The sequence below is a fragment of the Dermacentor variabilis genome, chromosome 7 (assembly GCF_050947875.1).
Source record: "Dermacentor variabilis isolate Ectoservices chromosome 7, ASM5094787v1, whole genome shotgun sequence".
In the NCBI taxonomy this organism is placed as follows: Eukaryota; Metazoa; Arthropoda; class Arachnida; order Ixodida; family Ixodidae; genus Dermacentor; species Dermacentor variabilis.
The window spans coordinates 99,558,154-99,581,092 of record NC_134574.1 but is presented as its reverse complement, the minus strand read 5'-3'; the positions used below and the strand labels follow the sequence as shown (position 1 = coordinate 99,581,092).

Genomic DNA, 22,939 nt, shown 5'->3' with positions numbered 1-22,939 from the left:
CCTGGCAAGATCCTGCTGGAAGAGGCATATCCGTGACTCCTATCACCTGCTGCTGTGGCACGAGCCACAAGGAACGGTCCAGTTCTGGGTTATGTTCTTTCCGTTTTGAAAGTCTTTCCGTATTGAAAGGAGAAAGCTTCGCAGCAGCGCCACAGTGGAACACCTTCAATGCCGAAAGCACAGAACTCAGTCTCCACGAGGGCAGTCTACTACGGGGCTCAAGAGTCGTGGTTCCAAAACCACTGCAGGCCCAAATACTTGCATGTGCTCCATGCCAGCCACCCCTGTACGGAGAAGAGGAATATGAATGCTAGGAGCCACGTCTGGTGGCCAGGCATACACATTGCCAACAGTGCGAAGAGGTGAAGAGCGGCACTACACGCCAGGCTCAACATCGACCTGCGCAGCCAGTTCAACAGACACCCTGGTCTTTTCCATAGCGACCCTGGTCCAGGCTTCACATTGATATCGGGGGAACATTGCTAGGACATACATTATTATTGTTAATGCTTTCTCGAAGTCTTCTCTGTGGCTTTCACGTCTTCAGAGGCTACGACTTCAGCTCCGAGAATTGCATTAGCTCACCATGGCTTCCCCTACGTTATAGTTTCCGTCAATGGCCTTGCTATTACCAGTGCACAGCACCTTGGTTCGTCACTTGAAACTGAACACTCTGCATGCTGGTATTGCCGTATCACCCTTCCTCAAACGGTGCAGCAGAGCAAGTGGTGCAGATGGCTAGGAGTAGTCTGTGACTACCAGGAGGAGTAGGCCAGGAGGCCCACAAATGAACAAGGGAACGTGCCGAGCCGTCAACCCCCAGAGTGAACCGACTTTATTCTCCGACGCGGCCTCTCGCGTGGTGCACAGGCCATGGAGCAGCTACACACAAACCATGAGTGCCGTGTGGAGACGCTGTACTTCAGCTATTAGCATTGTGACGTATCAACAAAGGCGATCGTGCCTTTGGAAAAGAAACACCATTATAATGCTTCACAAACAGTTGTAAAGTCTCCTGTCTACTCTTATGACCTTTGCTGTGCCGATATGTGGTACGCAAACAACTCTAATCAGTTACTCCATTATACCCAATAGTAAAGATGTTATAGTATCAAGCTTCGACCACACTTGCCACTGCATTCTTAGGTTGCCGTTGACTATACAGCCTCGTGGTGTTCCCTCTGTGGTTCTCGCCCAGAGACGAGACAGCATGCACGGCATCCTTACCTGCAGCTGGCTGTCGGCAGCGGTGCGCTCGAGAAAGGGCAGGTCTGAGCCAGCGTTCTTGCCCAGTCCGATGGCATCCATGAAGGCAGCACTGTTGACCTCGTCTGAGCGGCAGCGCTTGCTGCCCCCGTCCTCCTCACTGGCCTCCTCCCCACCAGAGCCCCCACTGCAGCTGTTGGCATTCTGGTTGTGGTAAGGGTGGCTGCCTGCGGTCACTCCAGCACCACCACCACCACCACCACCACCCCCACCTGACACTGCCACATCCACGCCAGACTCGGGGTCAAGTTTGCGCTTGTGCTGAGCAATGGAGGCTGGGTTGCTGCTGGCAGTCTGCACGGCACAAACAAGGCAGGCAGTAGGTTACGAGAGCCGATAATGGGCTGAGCTGGATCCCGTTCGCCCTCCCCGGAAGAGTTTGGGGCAGGTACCGACCACACAGGCGCTCACCCACAATCGATTTTCCTTCCGAAAAGCCGTTGGTCTACATACGTAAACCAGTGCAGCCAAGACAATAAAAATTATCGTATATACTTGAATCTAGGCCGGCTCCCATTTTAAGCCGACCCCAAAATGTCCGAAGCCAGGGAAAAAAACCTCCAACGTAAGCTGAACAAAAAAGTGAGGACAGCGTTCACAAAATGATATCAATATTTAATATGAACATGCCGAGCTCACTCTACATCTTTGCTGCTAGCCTCCTACACTTGTGGACGCGCACAAGCTCACGTCCGTGCGCTCACACATGCACAGACAGTGCGGCACGTTTCAATGCGTACGACCCACGCTACAGTGCTATCTCGGTGAAAAGCACCTTTCTATTATCGCACGCTTATCTTCCTTATCGCTATTATCTCGTCATTATGGCACATGCAGAAGGCGTGTCCCGTTGCCCCCTTCAACGATGGATGTTTTTCTCATCGATGCTGAAGTCCCGCCTGGCTTTAACGCTTGACAATGCCTCTGCAGCTAGCACAACCTTTCGTATGTGGCATCGCCTGTTTGGTGCCATTACAATAATGCCAAACCGCAAGCCGATACTTAGCCAAGCCACCATACCAATACAACACAGATCAAAATGGCAATGTCACTTGTGTACTGGTGCGGCCAGTAACGGCTGCGAGACCGACTTTTCTAGACAGCGCTAGATATGCACCCTAGCTATCACTTTCAATTACAAACTGGCACATTTTTAAAAATCCTCAAATCTAAGCCGACCCTGGAGTTTGGTGTATGATTATGTGAAAAAAAAAAAAAAAAAACACATCAGCCTAGATTCGAATAGATACGGTATACGATCCTCAATCGTATGTTTTCCCAGGCACAACAACAATGAAGCCCTATCCCAGCAAAGGGCTCACTTATGTATGGGAATCCCCTTGGGTACGTCGTGCATGCAATGTTCTCGCACGACACCTGCTGCTTTGGCATATAATTATAAGAACAATGTCAGTCAAATCCTCAATGCAATAAACTTCAATTTAAATGAGGACCGCTTTCAGAGCCTGAATGCATATTAGCAGCCATGTTTTGCTGCTAGCAATTGTTCCTCCAGCACAAGAACGGTGGGGAGGGGCGTGCTCATGCTCAACTGATCAAGCGTAACTGGGGCGGGTCACGCGAACACCTGCTTCCCCCCTTTGTGAATGTGGGCAATGTCTTTGAGGTAACCTGTGGCAAGTGGAAAGGTTGAGCCAAGATGGCTGGATGCGCACTGTGTTCCCATGTGCCTAGTGTTAGAGGGTGTGTAATCTCAAGTTTACAAGGTGCACAAAGCAAGAGGACACGAAGCAGCAGCAGCTGTGGCAGAAACATGCGGAGTTGTGGTAACACGAAGTGGACAGTGTTTTAATATCACGGTAGTAATAATGTAGCGTACACGTGCCAAGAGTACTTGTCGAAGAGTAGAAACAGTCTGAAGGGAGATGCTCGAAGGAGAGGGAGAAATGAGCAGCCTCCGTGTCTTTGATCATCAATAACCTGTAACCCAGCTATTACGGCATCACTTTGAAAAACCCTTGCAGCTGCACCTTTGTTGTGGACTCGTACATAGCTGCCACTACATAAATTTTTTAACCTTGGGGTGGCTTAGGGGCACTTTGAAAAGTGCCCAACCCCTTTAGCCAACAAGCCATTGCACTCGAACAACGCAAACATTACGCACCTTATTCGATCACCTCTCGTTCAAGCAGCCTCAAACCTAACAAGCGGCAACATATCTTTCCCAAGTATACAAAGCCGTGACATACAAGCAGTCCACTCACCACACTGAGGCTAGAGCAGGAGTCGTCACTGATCAGCGCAACATCATTGGCAGTGCCACCCATCCCGTCAGCCACCAGGCCAAGGAGGGCAGAGTCTGAACGGCTCGAAGAAAGAGTCTTCTTTCCCGTCTGCGAGGTTGAGCCAGGGCTGTGCTGAGGTGTGGAGTTTGGCGTCGCATTCTGCAAGCAACGAGGTGATCCACGAATGGGTTGAGCAAAACCCGAAACCTAGGGTAGCCAGAACCAGCAAACAACTCACCGTTTTGTTTCCTTTCTTTTTGGACCGGTTGAGCACAGACTGAGGTAGGTACTTCACAAGCTCTCTCCTGCAGAAAGACATGCAAGTGTTAAGGGGACGCTGAAGAGATACACTAAATCTATTGAGACAAAGTTTGACGGGTCATGAAAACTGTCATTTTCCGGACCTCGAAATGGCCATTTCCCATTCAAGGCTTTGAAGGACCAGTATAAACCCAGAAAGTATTTAACTTGGCATTATGTTCTCTACATGGGAAGCTTGTTCACAACCTGGCCAAGAGCACTGTGTGGGGGCCAGGATGTCTAAGCTATTAACTTTTTAATCTTGGTTGATGCATGTCCTGCTTCTTCATAATGAAGTTTATTACATGCTAACACATGCATGCAAACACATGCAGTGTTACAGTAATTACATTCTTGCGCCTCGTCCACGAACAGAACATGCAAAAAGACCTACCGCCTGACGTATTTGATGTCCACTTCCATGTCCTGTTTGAAAATGTTGATTGCTGTTGCTTGCCTCTTTACTGCAAGAGCAACAGTACAAGACAAACAAATTGGGTCAACATAAGCAAGGAATTGGCAACAAAGAAAATTTTCTTTTACAATCAAGATATTTATGCGCAAATCTATTCAAGTGTTTACTTGCATCGTCTTCACACTAAATCTCGTGAAAATGATCGTATCCCCGAGTGCTATCATCCACGAATACTGCTTCTGAGGTGGCATTCACCATAGCTTAGTTTAACACAACATTTGGATGCATTATAGCCAGTTTTGTCCAGATCACAAATATGTATCACCTGCAGCAATTACCAATTAAATAGCATCACTTCTCTGCAACAAATGTCGGCACTATCCGTCTCCCAAGGCAAAACTTGACAACTGCCCAATTTCACTGTTTTTAGTGTTCAATTCCTGCCAATCGTATGTGTGGTCTAAAGTTGTTGTAGGCAATGCATGCCCTGAACTGTGCATGACACAGGCGTGTAGAGCACGTAAGCATGGATACTAGACCGCATGCATTGGCCAATGCCACTTCTCATGAAATCTGAGCACGAACGAGTCACCAGTTTGACTAGTGAGTGGTATCACGTTCAGCACATTTTTGTGGAGACCACAGCCCTTCTGTTGCAGGAGTGTTCCAGCTTTTCCGTGTTGGTTGTGGACTTCAGTATTGCCACCATTAAATGGCTTCGAAGTGAAGCAACTAATATTATCTAGTGATGAGCACGTTTGCCACTACACATACGGAGCAGCATTACGTTGAGCACATCATTCAGAAAGAATGAAGCATACATGCAGCAGAGTCCAGATACAAGATGGCTGGATGAGTGAGAATTGTCCGCGGCACGGACTGGGCTGAAGTCTATTTCGGCTGGGACTAGAGGAAATTTGTACCACCCCAAAGATTGCACCATAAGTTACGGCATCAGTGCCATTTTACAGCAGAAGGAGAAGGGGCAGGCCCTCGTACCAGTGTCGACGAATGACCGTGTGTCGTAGGTGAGATCAATGTTGACGTGCTCCGTCTTGTTGAATTGCAGGCCAATGAACCACATAGACTGTAGCTTGTCCCTGCAGTCAAGCACAATAGAAAAGTCAAGCTTCACTCAACATAAATCCAAAGAGAAATGCTCAATAGGCTACACTTCTCCAGTAATATGCAACTCGTCAAGGCCCATATTGTGTAAGAAATCTTTACATTTTCCACCCTTCCTGCCTTTCATCATCGAGATCGGCCACTTAGTGAGACTGTTGGTAAGAAATGACTCAAATTGTACAAAAAGAATCCCTACATATTTCAGCTCCAAATGAGCTCCATTTTATTCTCATTCCTAGATTCCATTCCTTTCTTATCACCTCCTGCTCAATATTTTATACCTGCCAATCTGACACTATTATAATTTACAAAAACACTGCAAACAACACCAAAATTTCGAACTCGAGATGTATCGTGCTGTTTAATTCTCATGCATACATAGGTACATCTGACGCAATAATGGCGAATGCTGCCTAGAACATATGTTAATATGGCTTGAAAGTAAGCGGGAATTCTCATCTGACTTGGCAGCACCTCACGACTTCATCATCAATACGACGCTTTTAGTGGCTGATTGGGCTCTCCGACGTTGCGAAGGTTCCGTAAACATTGTCGACGTCATACGTCGGGATACTTGCAGGAAGCACGATGGGGCACTGCTTTCTGGATTCCATGCAGGGCTGCTCGTGTGCACACGAGACACAAACGATACCATGCAGCGTGCGACTTGTACCAACTACCACACACAACCAATTTATAAGTACCGACAGGATGTGGCTTTGGATCGGACGATGTACAGATCGCACAGACTGTGCAAGATCTGCACCAAAGCGGTGCTGTGGTAGGCCAATTACTTGGTGGTCCATCACTGCAGCTGAGGCGTACGCATCTATCGCTGCTCACGGAGGCATAAAAATAGACTATAGCTTGTTTCTGACAATAATTAGCAACTAACAGAATAAAGCTATGTTGAAAGTGCACCTGTCCTGCACAGGAGCGCCCACAACTAAAACACGGGTGCGATACGGAGGTGCGATGCAAGAGCAATCGCCTCTCAGACAGACCGCCGCACACGCCAGCCGTATCAGCAAGCCAGTTCTCGCATCACTTGCACATTCGCTTTTTGTAACCTTGGCATCGAGAAAACTAAGTGAATTTACCAAAGCATGGCATAACTCTGGAAAAGTTATACGTGTTGGCTAAAATAGGCACTAAACTGAGAAGCTATGGCGGGAGCACAAGTGCTGTCAGCTGCGGTGGCCAGTGAGCACACCCGGCTGCATCGGCGGCTGCCATTGGGGCCGTACGCCACTGAATGGCGCACTGCTGTGAACAGTTTTCTGCTCGCACGATGAGGTGCTTCTAGTGACGATGTTCATGTAAAACGAAGGAGCATCGTGCAAGAACTATTTGTACTTTCAGACTATGACCATTTTGACGCTGACCACAACATGCTGGCCACTAGCTGACGAATTCTGCAGCTCAATGTCACCAGTTTTTCAGCGCACAAGATCACATGTCCAGTCAATTGCGACCGCTATGGAAGTGACATTAAAATTGATCACAATTAACAACACCAGCACTTAATTAAAAAGCCACAGAGCATTTATGGTAGAAAAATGTGGCTGTCAGTTTCTTGCTTTCAGCACACACCTTTATGAGGGATACCGTATTTATTCGATTATAAGGCGGTCAAAATTATATGGCAAGGGAGCCAGTTGTGCAACCCATGAAAAAGAACTTATGTATGCACACTAATATAAGGTGATACAGTCTAACCCACTTATAACAATGTCCACTGCCACGAAAATTCTATTGTTATAACCGATAATTGTTATAACTGGGTTGCATGAAAAAAATCAAAATAGGGGGATGGCAGAGCTGTAGCGAAAAAAAAAAAAAAAAATTATGGGGTTTTACATGCCAAAACCACTTTCTGATGAGGCACGCTGTAGTGGAGAGCTCCGGAAATTTCGACCACCTGGGGTTCTTTAAAGTGCACCTACATCTAAGTACCACGGGTGTTTCCGCATTTCGCCCCCATCTAAATGCGGCTGCCGTAGCCGGGATTCGATCCCACAACCTCGTGCTCAGCAGCCCAACACCATAGCCACTGAGCAACCACGGCGGGTAGAGCTGTAGTGAGAAAACTATAATGGCGAGGGGGCCAGTGTCACTCCCCACCACCTTCCTCCATCTGGCTGCTGATTGTGTTCACTCGTTTAACTGCTTCCTGGGTGCTCCGATCGCGCGGCTGTTGGCGTTAAAAGAATGGCGCTGCTATAACAACTGCACAGAGGAGTCACGGGTGTCAAGTGATATGCAAGCACCGCCAAGGCATCACTTCGGTGGCCCCAAAAGGGGCCTTTAAAAATTCCGAGAAGGCTGCCCGCGACAGCCTGTCAGATTGAGAAATCCAGAAGAAATGCTAAGGCAAGATTGCCACAAGCATCTAGCCACGTACTTCTAACTGGCTTGCACGAGAAAACCTCATGTCCGTCAGCCTTGCATAAGTTACGCGAAGCTTGTCGACATCGTTCTCCAAGGCATCCAGGTGCTCCATGTAGTGCAGAAGGTTCCTCGCGAAACCAAAGCCCCGGAGGGACAGAATCATCTGCCAGGACTCCTGTGAGGACAATGTTGAGGCAGTCTGCCCTACCGCGACATCCCTGTCGTCGCTATCTGATGCAAGGGTGTTTCCTACGATCGCTTCGTCGGTTAGAAGCACTTAGTTTCCAAATCTACAGCCATGTGCTTTCTTTACCAACAATGTCGTGCACTGCCGATGACCAGCCGGCGGATCAGCCATCTTCTGTTTTGGTGGCAAGAAACTGTGTGCCCAGGAAAGATTTTGATGCAAACAATGAAGACGAATGCAAGCGATTAAGCTGTTTCAAGAACTGTGCTGAATGAGGAGCCAGCGAGCAACATGCGAGCAATCTGCGAGCAGTGCAGTTCCCACGGTCCACTCGTGTTTCGGAGGGTGGGGCATGTTCTGGCAAGTTGTACTGGTGCCTGAGTTCAGGCTCTCCCTTTGCTCTTGCAGCATTGCGACAACAGAATGTTGGCAGAACATTGCTGAGAGACCGTACTCCTTGGCGTGGAGTACGACTTGGCTAGAAAGCATCACCGATTTCTAGCCGCACCCGGGACACAGTACGAGTCCAAGGAACTCTTCGACAGTGTGGGATTCTCCTGCCCCATGCTCTTGGGACAAAGGAACCACAACACAGTAGTGCAAACAATCACAAGGGCATTTATTGCACCTTTCATAGATCAATGCCTGCTAGCCGAGTTGCTATCCACTAAACATGCCAATGGGCGTGCGACAAATCTAGCAGTCCGACTCACCGCGACCGGATAGCGAGTGTTCGCCCCATGCTGGATCCTAATGCCTGGTCGTTCGCGCATACGGTGGCGCGTAAGGCGGCCACGCGAGACTGTCTCGCAGAAGCATGGATCAGCACACGCGCGGCACGGCACGTCCGCACTGCTTGCTGTCTCGAACCAAAGAGGAAGCGCCTTCCGCTCCCGCACCCAAGTAACCCCGCCGGTAGCAGCGCAACACTCACGCCATCTCTCGCGCTGCGCTTCAACCACATCGACCACCGCGGGCGTCACGCAGGCCACGCGGCGAAGCGGGATTGAAGGAGATGGGGGAAAACAAGATTGTGAACAAACACTAGTGTTTGTTCACAATCACAAGACATGCAAGGGTACGGTTGTAGGCTGATGAGCAAAACTGTTTCATGAACAAAATGTTTTCGTTCGTAAAATGCAGAATGGCACGAATACAGTCATAGAACAAGCCTGAATTCACAGAGTTCATGATAAATTCTGGAGACTTGCTGGTCCCAGTGATGAAGTAGGCGCAGCATCACTCCCAATGACAAAGTGCAATAAGAAAAGGAATGGCGACAGAACCACTGCAGCATCATTCGTTTATGCACTTGCACAATCCTGCTAAAAACATGAAGTTGGTGCAGTGCCTGCATACGTGCACATTACTCTAACTACAATTAAATGTAACACCAGAAGTGTGCTTTGGCTGACATGCAAATCAGGTGCAACAGAGCATGCCACAGAAGAGCCAGGACGACAAGGGGTGCCTCACCCCTCTGGCTCGCAGGGCGGGAACGACTCCGGGTTGACGTGTGCGAGGGCGATGTATGGGTGACGTTCCAGGTTGGAGATGAGGATGCGGATCTTGGACTCGACCAGGCCGTACCACTCCAGGTGGTGTTCCTTGGACTGGGTGCTGGCCATCAGCACGATGAAGTGCTTGTACTTGCCAAAGAAGTTGGGTGGTTCGAACAGCTTCATCCAATCACTGCGGCGGAGCATGATGTCGTCCGTGATGGCCAGCCCTGCATTGCGAACAGGGATGTGCGTTTCAGCATTGCACAACATGCAAGATTTCTGCCATACACCAGCCAAGCAGTGTTCAGCAGCGTATGAAGTTCCCTTCCTAATTCTAGGAAATTTCAAATACCAGAAGTCACAGTGACAGCTGTATCGTTACACCATAATTCCATTAGCAGTCAGTAAACATAACGGTTCCATCTTATCAACGACACAGACATGCAAGAGATATGCGGCACTTTCCTGACCTGCATGAGCAGGGGCGAGAACCACGTGGGGACTTGGCCTAAGTGCTCTTGGAGAAAACATGCGTAGGCCCATTTGTCCCTAGCCAAGCTGCATGGTGCTACTGATAAATACTCTGGAATAAGCTCTGCTTGCAACCACTTCTCGTGGCGTAGCGGTCACAGCACCGCACTCACGAGTGGAAGGTCTACAGTTGAAAAATGTGTGCGGTATATTTTTTCTTCTTAGTGGGAAAAATGATGATTTTGGAGCACATCTGTAGCATTCCTGCACTTCAAAAATGGTTACGGAGTAAATACTGCCGAGGAAGATAATCCGTGTATGCGACCACTCACGAACAAATCACAATCATTATGCAGCCACACTGAGTCAGCCAGCACGCTTGAAGATAGCAAATACCGCGCATCCCCAGTGGTAAAGCAAGGCACAGAAAGGTGAGGAAAAAAAAAAAAAAATCTTGCAGCACCACAGTCACGTGGTAAGCAGTATGGCTATTCGAGCAATTTTATTTTAGGCCTAACAACGTATAGCTAGTAAAATGGCAGAGCTACAAAATTATACCCTGCGTTACGACACCCAGATAAACGTGAAACACCAAAGCAGCCAATAAAATGCAAGTAGGCAAGTTTGATTTTGCCAAGTGCACCATAACACACCCGCCATGCGAAACGCACAATATATCTGGCACCAACTGAGGAACACTCGTCGCACCAAGTCCACACTGCCAGTTCGCGAACACCTCGCAATGGGTCGAGCATGCACTAGCACTAGGCTTGACAGAACTTCGGCCTAAGCTATGCACAACCTGCGAGTACAGTTTCCAATACAGAGAATAGTATAAAGGTCACAGCGTTTCCAAATGGCTGACCGCAAAACATGTGCAAAAGAACAATGAATTGGATTAGCTCAGTGACCACGTGGCTCATTTAGCTTTAAGAATGGCAGGAGACTCCAACGCCGCTCTTCGCATAAGGTGGTAGCAACCAACGCCTGACGTTCACTGCGAATCCTCTTCACCGCGGCCATAGAGGCTGCCCAGCGTGACTTGTCCTGGAGCGAGCTTTGGGGCAGTTTATCTCATTCGTAGCGTGGATGTAGCTGCTTAAACGGAATGTAGCAGCATTCCCACCGCTGGAAATTGGATGTTTGTAAAACCACGCATGCTTCCTGCACGTGGACGTAAAAATTTTCCCTTCAAATTGGCCCACAAGGCTTGTCGTACGACAGCACGTTTACTAGTGCAAACAGCAGTTTCCGTTAGTAAAGAGAGGGTTAAGGGGGGATGCGAGGATCCGACTAGGAAAAATAAAAAAATAAAATAACGTTCTATCACAATGGTTTCGCTGAAGACAGACTAAAAGTGCCTGAAAAAAATTTGTTAGTGCACAGTGCGAGAAACCAGCTTTAAATCGTGCAAAATCATCGCAATCGTCTTTCTCACCAGTGAGCGCTGCGATCTTGGTATTGTTCAAAAGCTCGAAGTTTTGCCTTTTCACTTCTGAATTCTGCGGTTGTTGCCTTTTTGTAACAAACGAACACAAACAGGCTGCTGGTCAGATGAAGGTGGTCCACACAGGCCTTCCTACGAAAGCAGGTCTCCAATTGGCTGCACTGCTGAAAGGTGTCTGCCCACTCGTTGCTGCGCACGTAGCCACAGTTGTCTGCTTTGCAAATAATGCCGGCGGTGTCTTCATTTGACGCACAGAATTCAAATTTTTGAGAGCACTCAGGTTAGTGATGGATCGTCACTCATTTGAGAAGAAATTTTGGACGACGCACGCCTTCGAAACACGGAAGCGCTTGCCTCCTACAACAAGAAAGCGACGACTACCAGCAAAAGCAGAGCACCGGACTGAAATGGGTAACGTGCCACACTATTTTGCACCATTTGACTCCAGCAGCAAAGCCGACAATCGCCCTGTGCCATCAACACCGACAGCGCAGTTAATGGAAGATGCACCAATGAAGGCTCCTGCGCCTCAGCGTATGGCCACGTGAAATCGTAGCAGAGACTGCATCGCTTAAGGGGGGATGCGGGGATCAACTCTGGAAAAACGACCCAAAAATCACTTTTTAGAAAGTTGCAGATTTCGAATCTTTGACCCCTTTTCTATAAGTTTTCCAAGTATTTCCGCTGAAAACGACTGCTAAGTACCATAAATATATACATAAGGCAATACAGCGAAAATTTCGTGGAAATCGGTGGAAAAGTCGTGGTTTTCGAGCGTCCCTAGCTCCGGAACGGCAGTACGCGGCGCGGCCATGCTGGTACCGTTGAAAAGCGCCTCTTCGCCTTTTGACTCCTCTCTTTCATTTCCTGATAGAGAGAAGAGCAAGCATAAAAAAGCAAAAAGTCTGAAGGTCGCGGAGCTGCTTGTCGCGGCCGCCGATTGGCTTGCTCCGTCACGTGCGTTCTATGAGCCGCCCCATTGGCCGGGTCTGGAAGCGAGCTGCTGCGGCGTCTGCTTCTCCCGTTTCTTCGCGCGCTGGCTGCTGCCCTTTTGTTTACGTGTTAGATATTCGAGGTACGCCGCCGTTTCATCGCTTTATTCGGATTTTAGTTTTCTATTTCATTTTGTGGTTTCGAGCATGACTTGGCGGACGTGGACGACGAAATACGCGACCAAGCACCGCTTCGGCAGCCGCAAGCGCAAGCCGCCGAACATCCGAAGGATAAGTAGTCCTAGCAGAGTTGCGTCTGTGCGCAAGCTTAGACTGTCGACGCATTGCCGGGCAATTCGCAGGCTGTTGCAGCCTTGAGTTCCAGTGGTGACAATACCGAACTAATAACCGCCTTTGCCGATGCTTCCGGGCCTGCAACGCCCTGTAAATGCTCCGCGACGTACCCCGATTGTGCCACCGCCGTCACCGAGATGAACGACGAAAGTGCGGTCCAAGCGCGAGCGTCTGCTGCCGTGAAGACGAACCGTGCATCAGCAACGGTCGCACCATGTAGTCTCATCTTGAGTCACAATTCATCTTGTCGGAGGTGTTGAATATGACCGCCGCCACTGTCCGCGCGTCACTTGGTTCTGTGCCGGCAACCGAACAGAAGATAGGGTTTACGGCTGGAGGAGCATGCTCGGTGGCGACGGACTCAAGCGAGTCAAGCAGCTGAGAAAGATGCCTTGCGCAAGAAGAGGGCTCAAAAAGCACATGAACGCAAGCATAAAAGATCCAAGAAGCCAAGAGATCAACCTGACACCTGTACCTACAAGGCCGGTAGTTTCTAGTCGAATAAACGTGGCCCAAAACTTCAAACACCTTTTTCTCAAAACTTTTTTCTACCACCAAGGTCAGCTTGCAAAGCCAATATCTCAGCCACCGTTATGAATATTTTTACACCGTTTGTTTTGTTACACTCCTTGTGCACCACTGCACACAGTGACATGTTTTGTTTTCAAAATAGTTGCTTCAATAATTTGTTATCTTTTGTTTTCACAGTCGAGATTTTCATGCAACTGAAGTAGCTGCAAAAGAATGAAAATATAAAACAATTTTGTTAGGCAAAAAGAATTACAGGAATGTCACTGTGTGGAGGATACATATAGGAGTGCTATCAATGTTTGTTTGAACTCCTAGCACCAATATACAGGTGTGTAGGCATTTTGCAAAAATGAAAGCAGAACAATTTTGTAAACAAAAAAGTACTTCAGATATTGCAGCCATATTTTCACCATATTTTCGCAGTTTTGTTTATGTGATATTATTAACATCTGTGCAAAATTTAATCAAAATCGGATGGTAAATAAAAAAGTTAGCTTTGATCCCCATATCCCCCCTTAAGGGGGGATGAGGGTCTTGAAAACTTTTTTTTTATTTCTTGACATATCTTTCTGAAAATTGGCATGCAGATGTATCTTTAAATGCTGATCCCAAATATATATCCAGATTTTATATATCTCATCTAGAAATGAAGATATTGCAAAATAATTCATCCCACATAGGTCTTTTCTTACGGGCCATTATGATAATTTCTTAATTAAAAAAACTAGTTTTAAAGAATAGCTGTCATTTCCAAGGGCCCACTGCACATCCTAAAGCTAAAGAAATTTTCAAAAAGTCATCATATAGGTCATGAATGAATAACAAAGTAGGAAGAAAAAAACAATGTGGGAGTAATTAGCTTACATCTGACATAATTGCTAGTCTATTGGGTTTAATGAAAAATGGAAAGCTTTAGGATGTAGCCGAGGTCTTACTGAAAAAAATGATACCTAATTCAATAAAATCAGTTGATGCAAACATTATGAAAAGTTCTGTAAGGCAAAGGCATTTGATCGAAAAAGCAAAGCTGAGAAAATTGCATTCAAAGTTTTGCTTACTCTACCACTTTTGTTTACCTATCACACGGAAAAATTTAATGCTTTAGCATGCAGCCCAGTCATTACTGAACACAATAACACCAAACTCAACGAAATCTGTTCATGTAAAGATTGTGAAAACCTCTGTATTGCATTGGCACTTGACAAAAAAAAAAAGCTCAGAAAGTCACTTGCTATTTTCTTTGAATCTGCCACACATTCACATAATTCCTGGGCAGTAGTCCTGGGTTCTGTCAGGCTTGTGCTTCTTGGCCATCCTCTTCTTCACCTTTTCAGCATTGGTGTGACTTTTATAAGACCTGCAGAGCCTCTGATCTTTTTCAAGGCTCCTACGAATGAGGTAGCTCCCAGGACTGTAACCAAGCTGTGCTGCAACAGCTCTGCTGGTTCTCTCACTGCTCTCTCTCACTGCACTTTGCGAGTTGGAGAGTGGCCAACCCACACTTGCTGCAGCTTGAGGACGCAAACAGCTTCTTTAGCACAGAGAGATCAACGATGATGTACTCTGTGCCGCGATCGTCGTCTTCGCTTCCTGTGCCGACGTTCATTAGCTCGAACTTGCGGACTTCTTCGCCAATTAAGTTTTAATGTTGTCTGCGTATTTTTTCGTGCCCCGCGCACTCCGCCTCCGTGAAAAACACTGTCAAAGCGTTGAGCACGCGAGCTCGGTTCGGCCGCGTCCGTCGGCACCGAAGCGGCGTGCGGAAACGCCGAAGTCGACGTTAGGCTTCGGTCAGCCGGCTCGGCCGCTTCCGACGACACGGAATCCGAAGCGACTTGCAGCGTCTCAAAAGTTGGCATTTTCGACGGTCTTAGTCCAGGCGCATCCACCGGCACTGCAGAGACTTGCGGTAACACCGAAGTTGACACCGATCGGCACTGTCCAGCCGCGTCCACCGGCGAAGCTAGCGTCGATGGGGTTTGTTCAGCCGCGTCCTCCGGCGAAGCTGTTGTTGGCGAGCTCAGTCCAGCCGCATCCACCAAGGGCACAGCAGCTTGCGGCATCACCGAAGCTGTAGTTCTCGACGATGTCGCGCTCTTCTTATTCCATGCGCGTCTCTTTTTGCTGACTGCTTTTCGCGTGCTTGCTTTCAAGCGCGCGTCTCGCGCCATCGTGACACGCGGAACATAGACACCAGGCACGCAAAAGCAAGAAATTCGTGGTTAAAAGAAGCGACTCAATAGCCAAAATATCTACAAGAACGATAAAGAAAAAGGCAGAACGAAAAATACTAGGAAACAAAGAGGAGCGCGAAAAATGACGTGCATGCAGGCGAAAGCAGACGACGCGGAGGAGTCGAACAACGCGGCCGCGGGGCCGCGGCAGGCGAAGCATGCGTCAGGGCCAATCAGAGGGCTGCCCTCGAGGAGACGCCCGTTTCACCCAATCAGCGGCTGTCTCGCGACGATTTCCCGCTTGAGAACGGGTGCCGCTCGCTCCGCTGCACGAGGGTCTACAGCGTGCCGAGGGGCGCCAGAATGGAGAGCGGGAAACCAGCTTTCAAACGAGACCAAGATGGCGCCGATCGGTTCGCGTCGCGCGGAGCTACGGCAGCTTGAAAATGAGGCAAACCTTCGCGCTTGGCGTTCAATTTCGGCTCACCGACGTTTCTAAATTGCCGTTTTTTTTATACTTCTAGTAGGAATTGAGCCATAATATTTTGTAGAGGCATAGTTGGGACATTCAAGACTTCAAAAACGCAATTTTTGAAAATTGCCATTTTTGACCATATTTCGCGATTTCAAGACCCGCGTCCCCCCTTAAGGTGACACCGATCGAACGTCACCATTGCGAGCGAAGACTGTGTTCAATTTTTGATACATTGTGTGACACGGACAGTTGGGCCTGCGAGCGAGCCCCAACTGTTGATGAGCGACAGTGTAGTAACCGAAGATTCACCAGACAAATCGTCGCCCAAACATCACACCAGACGCACCTTGAGCCACGCTTCATGTTAGCGGTGTCGGCAGAAGTGTGTGCATGCAGCGTTCGCAACTCCCTTCGCAGGTTGTTGAAACTGAATTGAAATTCAATTTGATGGACCAGCAAGGATAAGAAAATGTCAAAGCACACCAAACAAAGAGGCAAAGATGCAAGAAGATGCCCAACAACAATGATGCCAAATATTACAGCTCTGATGCTTTCTAATAAATCTTCATGCTTGCAAAACTTCGCAGCCTGTTTTCTCAATTTTTTTTTTTTGTCGGTCACCACGCTTGTGGAAAGCATAGCACAACAATGGCTGGACTGATTTTGATTCTGTTTTGCTGTGACCTCATAAACTATGCTGTACAGCAAGACAGTCTTGAAATGTTTGTCTTTTCACCAGTTTCTGATTTTGCGATAACTACATGGCTCTATGCAGCAAAGCACAGTTGCATGCACCTCATGTTGAACAAAAGATTATTAGGGCACTAAAAAAAATCAAACATTGTCTTGAAGTAGATTAGACATTTCGGCATACAAAGTATTCCTAGCTCCTTACCATGTTTCGTTACAGTGCCAGGTTTTCCAGATGCAAGGAACTTAATTCTTTAATATAAATTCTTATTAAAAAAAATGAAGATATCAATGAAAGTTTAGATTTCTCTTAATGCAATGTGTGCCAACTTTCTGCACTCTCTGCCAAGAAACAAGTTATGATCCCCTCCTCCCCCCTTAAATCCTAGCAGCACTCACTGCCGACAGAAATCTTAAGTTTGGTTACTGGGCTTTGTACATGACTACAGTGACATTCTCCTGCACTTGTTTTGTTTACTGGGAACAGCGCAAACAGGCAGGTAAGGAAGGATGCATGCTTCTGGTCTTTGAAATGAATTTTCAAACACCGCCACACATGGTGCCAAAAGGGAGTTGTCTCCAGCAACATTTTTTGCTCAAATGTCGATTTTCTGGCCTAAGATGACAAGTTGAAAACGTTGCATCATCCTTCATTCTTTCGGCAACTTGAGCTAATGCGCAAAGCTGTCCCCACCGCCTTTGTGGGACACACCGCCGTAGCTGGCACCCACCTTGCTTGAACTCCTGCCGCATAATGGTCAGGGTGGAGACGGACACGTTGAAGGTGGAGTTCTGCTGCGGGTAGGCGGGCGTGATGATGGGCATCAGGTGGAAGCGGTCGGCGACGTTCACCCGCGGGTCCCACACGGGGAAGCCCAGCCGGCTCTCCTCGGGCTGCTTGAGCAGCACGGGCTTGGGCCAGGGCCACTGGGAGAAGACCAGGAAGAACTTGTGCACAAGGGTGGCCGCGGCCGCATTCGGGTACAGCTGGCAAGTGCGCGCCACCAGCATGGCCCACGACACGCCCCCCAGGTAGCCCAGCACGTTGGAGTACACGCCGTGACGCTTGGCCCACAGCTTGATGGCGCGCAGCGACAGCCGAAAGGTCTCCCGGTTCGGCACCAGGTGCAGGATCTCGTCCGTCACACGGCAGCCTGCATGCAGAGAAAGGGCAGCCAGGCTTGGCAACAGTGCGACAGACAAAAGACGGGACCGACTCCTGTTTACCCTCGCATAGAACTCCATGTATACACATACCGCTTACAGTGCAGCTGCGCGAGATGAAATACTGGTTATAATGCAGCTTCCACCGGAAAATCCCACTGACAAGTGCGGCAGCAAGCATGCTTCTGAATGAGGTGCGCCGGCTGATGGGAGGGAAGAGCAAAGAGGGTGATGCGAAGGAGGAGTGCGAGACAAGTGAGCAAATGAATGGGGGGGGGGGGGGGGGAGCGAAGTGGTGGCAGCACTACGCGGGTGCATGGTGGTTTCCTAGGAGACGAGAAGCCTTTTGCCCAGCTGCTTATCAGCAGGCATTGTGATATGCAAATATGGAGCACGCAACCTTGACTGCGGTCAGTTTAAGCAGTGTTTCACAATTTATTTTGGAGCCGGAGCTATTAGGCTTTAAGGGGGGAAGTGGGTCTTAAAAATGTTTTTCTTATTTTTGGGTGAATCTTTCATAAACTCCACTGTCTGGGGTAATTTTTCGTGCTGATTTCAGATCTGTAATTAGATTTTTGATAGCTGTAGCAGTTCAAAAAATATTGAGGTCTGAAGTCAAATTAATTTCAAACTCGTTACGGGGTTTTCTGATGATTCCGTCTTGCTAAATCAAAAACTAAATGCATGACACCATTGCTAAAGACCTACTGTAGGGGGTGATGCTATTTTTATTCATTTGGAAGCATTTTGCGGACAAGAAAACAATCTTGCATTTATTATGAAAATTTTTTTCTAATTAGCAGCGAGTACTATACCTGAATGTAATTTTCATGACGGTGCAAGAGTAATAAAAATAGCATCACCCCCCAGATCATTTCAATACGAATAAAATTATACCACCCTTGTCATTTTTGGCCAAAGATAACCCAGAAAAAACACCCATAAGGCGGAGTACAGTGTGCAAAAACATCGAACTGAAATAAACGCATTTGAAGTTTCAAAAAAATGTAGCTTTTGCTGAAGTGAATCTACAGCAATACAAATGGCACACTTTTGAAGCTCTATGTTTTGTAAGAATGGCCATGCTAAATGTGTGACTGCACACTCAAAATAATAGTACACTGGCCACTGAACTAGCACAAGAAACTTTATTAGGCACCATGCTCTACAAAGAGCATGGTGCCTGGGTTTCAAACCGAAGTGTAGAACTCTGTGTGGGCATGAATATAGTTCCAGTGTTGTACATGCAGGCTGTCTGATTGATAGCAGTCTCCATTACAATCAGTGAGGCATTTTTTCATTTGGTATAATTGACCATGTTACTGAATGTAGGCTCTGAGTGTAAGTAGCCTTCCAAGTCATCTTCACCTGACAGTGGCTGTGGAACTTAGGATCAGAGAGCCAATTATAGATATGCAGCTGCTAGGTGCTTTCCAGAATTTTACTTTTGTATGATGCCTCGATGACTTCTGCAGCCAGGTGTGTGCCAGCCCAAGGGGCCTAGTGAACAGAGCTCATGATGAGGTTCTCTTTATGAAGGGGTGGTATGATAGATATTGTTACGAGCTATCGTGACAATCTGATAATAGAGTGAACGCGCAATGTGCTTGGTTGCGAGTCCGAAGTGCCGACGTGCGAAATGCACAGCCGCAGATACAAGGAGCCGACGCGCGATGTGCTTAGTCGCGCAGTTCAAGGTGCCGACGCGCGAAATGCCTAGTCGCGGGCTCGAGGAGTCGACCCTCGAGGACGCTTATTCGGGCAGTCCGAGGTGCCGACGCGCGAAATGCCTAGTCGCGGGCTCGAGGAGTCGACCCTCGATGCGCTTGTTCGCGCAGTCGGAGGCGCCGATGCACAAAATGATTAGGTGACGCTCCGAGAAGTCCGCGCGCGATGTGCATGATCGCCGAGTCGGAGACTCCCTATGCGCGAAATGTTTAGCCGCGTTTCCGAGGATTGCGTTCGCGATACGTATTTGTCACGAATTCGAAACACCGAGTGCTGAAAGGCTTAGCCATATGTCCGCGGATTCCGCGCGTGAATGTTGGTTGCGAAGTCCGCGTCGCCGATGCTCGGAATGCTTAGCCGCGAGTCTGAAACGTCCACAAGTGCAGGGATCGGCCACGCTACTGCGATGTCCGCGTAGCGCCCGTTTTGACACGTCGAGATTACGGCGAGTGGAGACATCAAACTCGCGAGGTGCAAAAAGCCGAGCAGACGACGCGAGCGCCGGACCAATGGTGAACCGCGCTAGACCACTGGCGAACTGCGCTGGAGTCACGTGGCAGGCGCGGCCAATCGCAGACTCCGGCACGACCTTCAATCATTTGCTTTTTGTGCGCTTGTTTCTGTATGGAGGAGATCGCTGAAGCGGCAAATTTGAAGATGGAGAAATGCGCTTTCCAACGAGACCAAGATGGCGGCGCTCGGTCGCGCCGTTCCGGAGATATCGTGGCGTGAAAAACGCTGTTCTTTATTTCCGCGAGATTTTTCGCCACCTTGGCTGATAAAACGAATTTTTTAGAGCACTTCTAAGTGGTTTACAGTGATGATACTTGGGTATCAGATAGAAAAGGGGTCATAGAAACTGAAAATGTGATTTTCAAAAAATCGTTTTTTTTTGCCATTTTTAGCGATTTAAAACCCACGTCCACCCTTAATGCACTTGTTAGCTTCCACCGTTCCTACCAGTGTGCACGCATACAGACTTGGTAGGCCTGCGCAGCAGTTGCCGCAGCCTGACTGCCAGAGAAACCAAACTACGCTTCACATGCACTGCTGTCATTTCAGACTGAGCGTGATCGCAGGTGCAATCTCTATGTCTACGGGTACAAACATACAAAGGGCTAGCTTTCCCGTGATGGCATGCCACCTAGCACCCCTGCCGGCTAGACCTAACCACGGACATTTTGTGACAATCACTTTTGGCAACCAGTCGCCTCAGCGATAGTATCGGCGACATTTCAAAGAATATTCCTGTACGTGGGCTGTAGTGGCTCAGAAAATGTGCTCGACACCTGAAAGAGCAGGCCTGAGCAGATGCCCTGCCAATATCCTCGATGTGGTGGTGAGCTGGCGCAATAATTTGCAAGGCGGAGTTGCCACCCTGACTTTCGATAATGCAGACTTTCTGGCTTGACCAAGCCTCCTGTTTTCTACAAGGATTCAAGTGATCCGTGAAATCCAAGCCCGCGCTCAGAGATATCCCACATCAACCAACCGACTATGTGCGCACACCCACCGTTGAGGCTGCGCACACACTTCTGGTCCAAGTTCTTGAGGATGTTGACGTCCCGCAGATCCTGGTCTTCCGGAATGTCCTTCAGGGCCAGCCGCGCAAACAGCATGTCCAGCTGCAACATGACGTGGAGTGTTAGCTCTGCTTCCGAGTGTACAGCTTTGCTCCCGATGTGTGACAAGCTGTTGTAACTTAGCATGCGAGCAAAAGATGTACCTCGAACTTTTGCCTTCGTTGCCCCGAGGAGTATTGCTCGCAGTCACGAACTGTGTTTCCTTACCAAGGAAAAATGCAAGTTGTTCCATTTCGTCTTTGACTATACACATTCATTAGGCAGAAACCGAAGCCAACAACGTCCTTCTACAGCCACAGGGCTTGCAATACCAAAATGTTGGTTCAAATCAGAGGCGTGGAAGAGGCCATCGAATTGTGCCAGTCTCAAATAGGTCCAGGCATAACAAAAGGGGCAAACAAATGAAGGACTCTAGATACTGGCATGCGGTTACATGACCCCTGCCCTGGTTTTTCTTGCTGGTGCTTTTTAACAGAACCTACGGCTTTACCAATTGACACCATTATTTTTAAAGCTCACGCCGCCGTTGTTTACCTGTAATGACAATACATGCAGCGGGTCCAACAAGTTTGTCATCGCAACTTTAACAGAAACACAGTTTGTTGGTTTGGAGTACAAAGATTGTTGTTAATTCAGAGTTTTTTTAGCATACCTGCGAATTTGTGAACTTCAAAATTTGTAACATCCCCTTGACACGACTTCAAAAAGAACATGCATCTTTTTTCTTTTTTAGAGCTTAGCCTGAATGCACACACCTTCTCAGGGTTACGTATGTACTTTATTAACAAGGATTTACGTTTAAATGCAGCACAAAAGCTGCAACAAACTTGGGACAGCAAATACTGAGAAGCAGAACAGTCTTTTTAACATCACAACTACTTTGCTGCTGCCGCTTTTTCCTGCTCCAGGAATTTCTCTGTCTAAAGTAGCTCAAAGCAGGTACCCCCACTTTTGTTCTACCATCAAAAAACTTCCAACAGATGGCTTTGAAACTGACTGGCAAAGCTTTCCTGCGAATTATATCTTTCATAAAACTTGACACAACATTCATAAAATCATAAATCAAGCCCCAATTCATGAAGTTTACAAAAAGCTCGGGAGAGTTGGCAAGTGTGCTTTTTTGTCTGATGCATTCTTGACAACTGTTGCTGAATTCGAAACTAAATCGGTGAAAGTGAAACGACGCCTGCAGTTTTGAGGACGCCAAACTAAACTAACAAGCCTGACACAACTTGACATGCGTGAAAATGTATTTGAACAATCCATGGCTGCAGTTTTGTTACACCTCTGCTTTGAAATACCTAAGCAAGCGATGAACACACACAGGGAAAGAGTGCAAGCACTCCACGTTTCATTGGAACTTGGCAATTCACTTATGGCATTTACATTCATTGCCATTAAAGTTACCCACGAAAAACATACAACAGAGGCGCACATTACCTCAATTCCATCAAATGTCATTTTGATGACAGGTACAAAAGCCTCTTCAACAGCCTGCAAAAGGTTACATACGTAAGTCGTGCATACAACTGGGGGAAAAAAAAACACATAGGCAATTCGCAAGTAGAATCCTGCCCAGAATTATAGTGTAATGCTATTCTCAAATTAAAAATTAAATTCTGGCACTTTACAGGATAAAACCATGGTCTGATTATCAGGCATGCCATTGTCTCCGGATTAATTCTGACCACCCTGGGCGCTTTAATGTGCACACAATGCCCGATAAACGAGTGCTTTTGCATCCTGTCTCCACCAGAAAGCCGCAATTGAAACTGCAAGGTCCCACTCAGCAGCACAGCCCTATAGCCCGTAAGTGCGCTGTTATTCATAGCATCACCATTTTAATACTTTGATGTACTTCCATTCTCGGTGTTATGCTGTGTACTTATACACTGTTTATGCGACTTGCATGCAAAGAACACACAGCCCAAACTCCAATGCATCACGGTGGAACACAA

The 22,939-nt window shown here is 47.8% G+C and overlaps 1 protein-coding gene across 3 annotated transcripts in view; it reads right to left on the bottom strand.

Annotated features, from left to right (window-relative positions):
* Window positions 1–22,939, bottom strand: part of hrg (poly(A) polymerase hiiragi) — a 48,249-nt gene that overhangs the window by 15,760 nt on the left and 9,550 nt on the right. For all 3 annotated transcript variants that reach the window (XM_075698856.1, XM_075698855.1, XM_075698857.1), the window contains exons 6-14: window positions 22,422–22,475; window positions 20,912–21,023; window positions 17,238–17,660; window positions 9,407–9,659; window positions 5,227–5,327; window positions 4,207–4,276; window positions 3,751–3,817; window positions 3,492–3,671; window positions 1,228–1,560 (exon numbers count right to left, since the gene is read on the bottom strand). In XM_075698856.1, coding sequence (XP_075554971.1) covers window positions 1,228–1,560; window positions 3,492–3,671; window positions 3,751–3,817; window positions 4,207–4,276; window positions 5,227–5,327; window positions 9,407–9,659; window positions 17,238–17,660; window positions 20,912–21,023; window positions 22,422–22,475 — 1,593 coding nt within the window. The remainder of the gene's footprint in view (window positions 1–1,227; window positions 1,561–3,491; window positions 3,672–3,750; window positions 3,818–4,206; window positions 4,277–5,226; window positions 5,328–9,406; window positions 9,660–17,237; window positions 17,661–20,911; window positions 21,024–22,421; window positions 22,476–22,939) is intronic.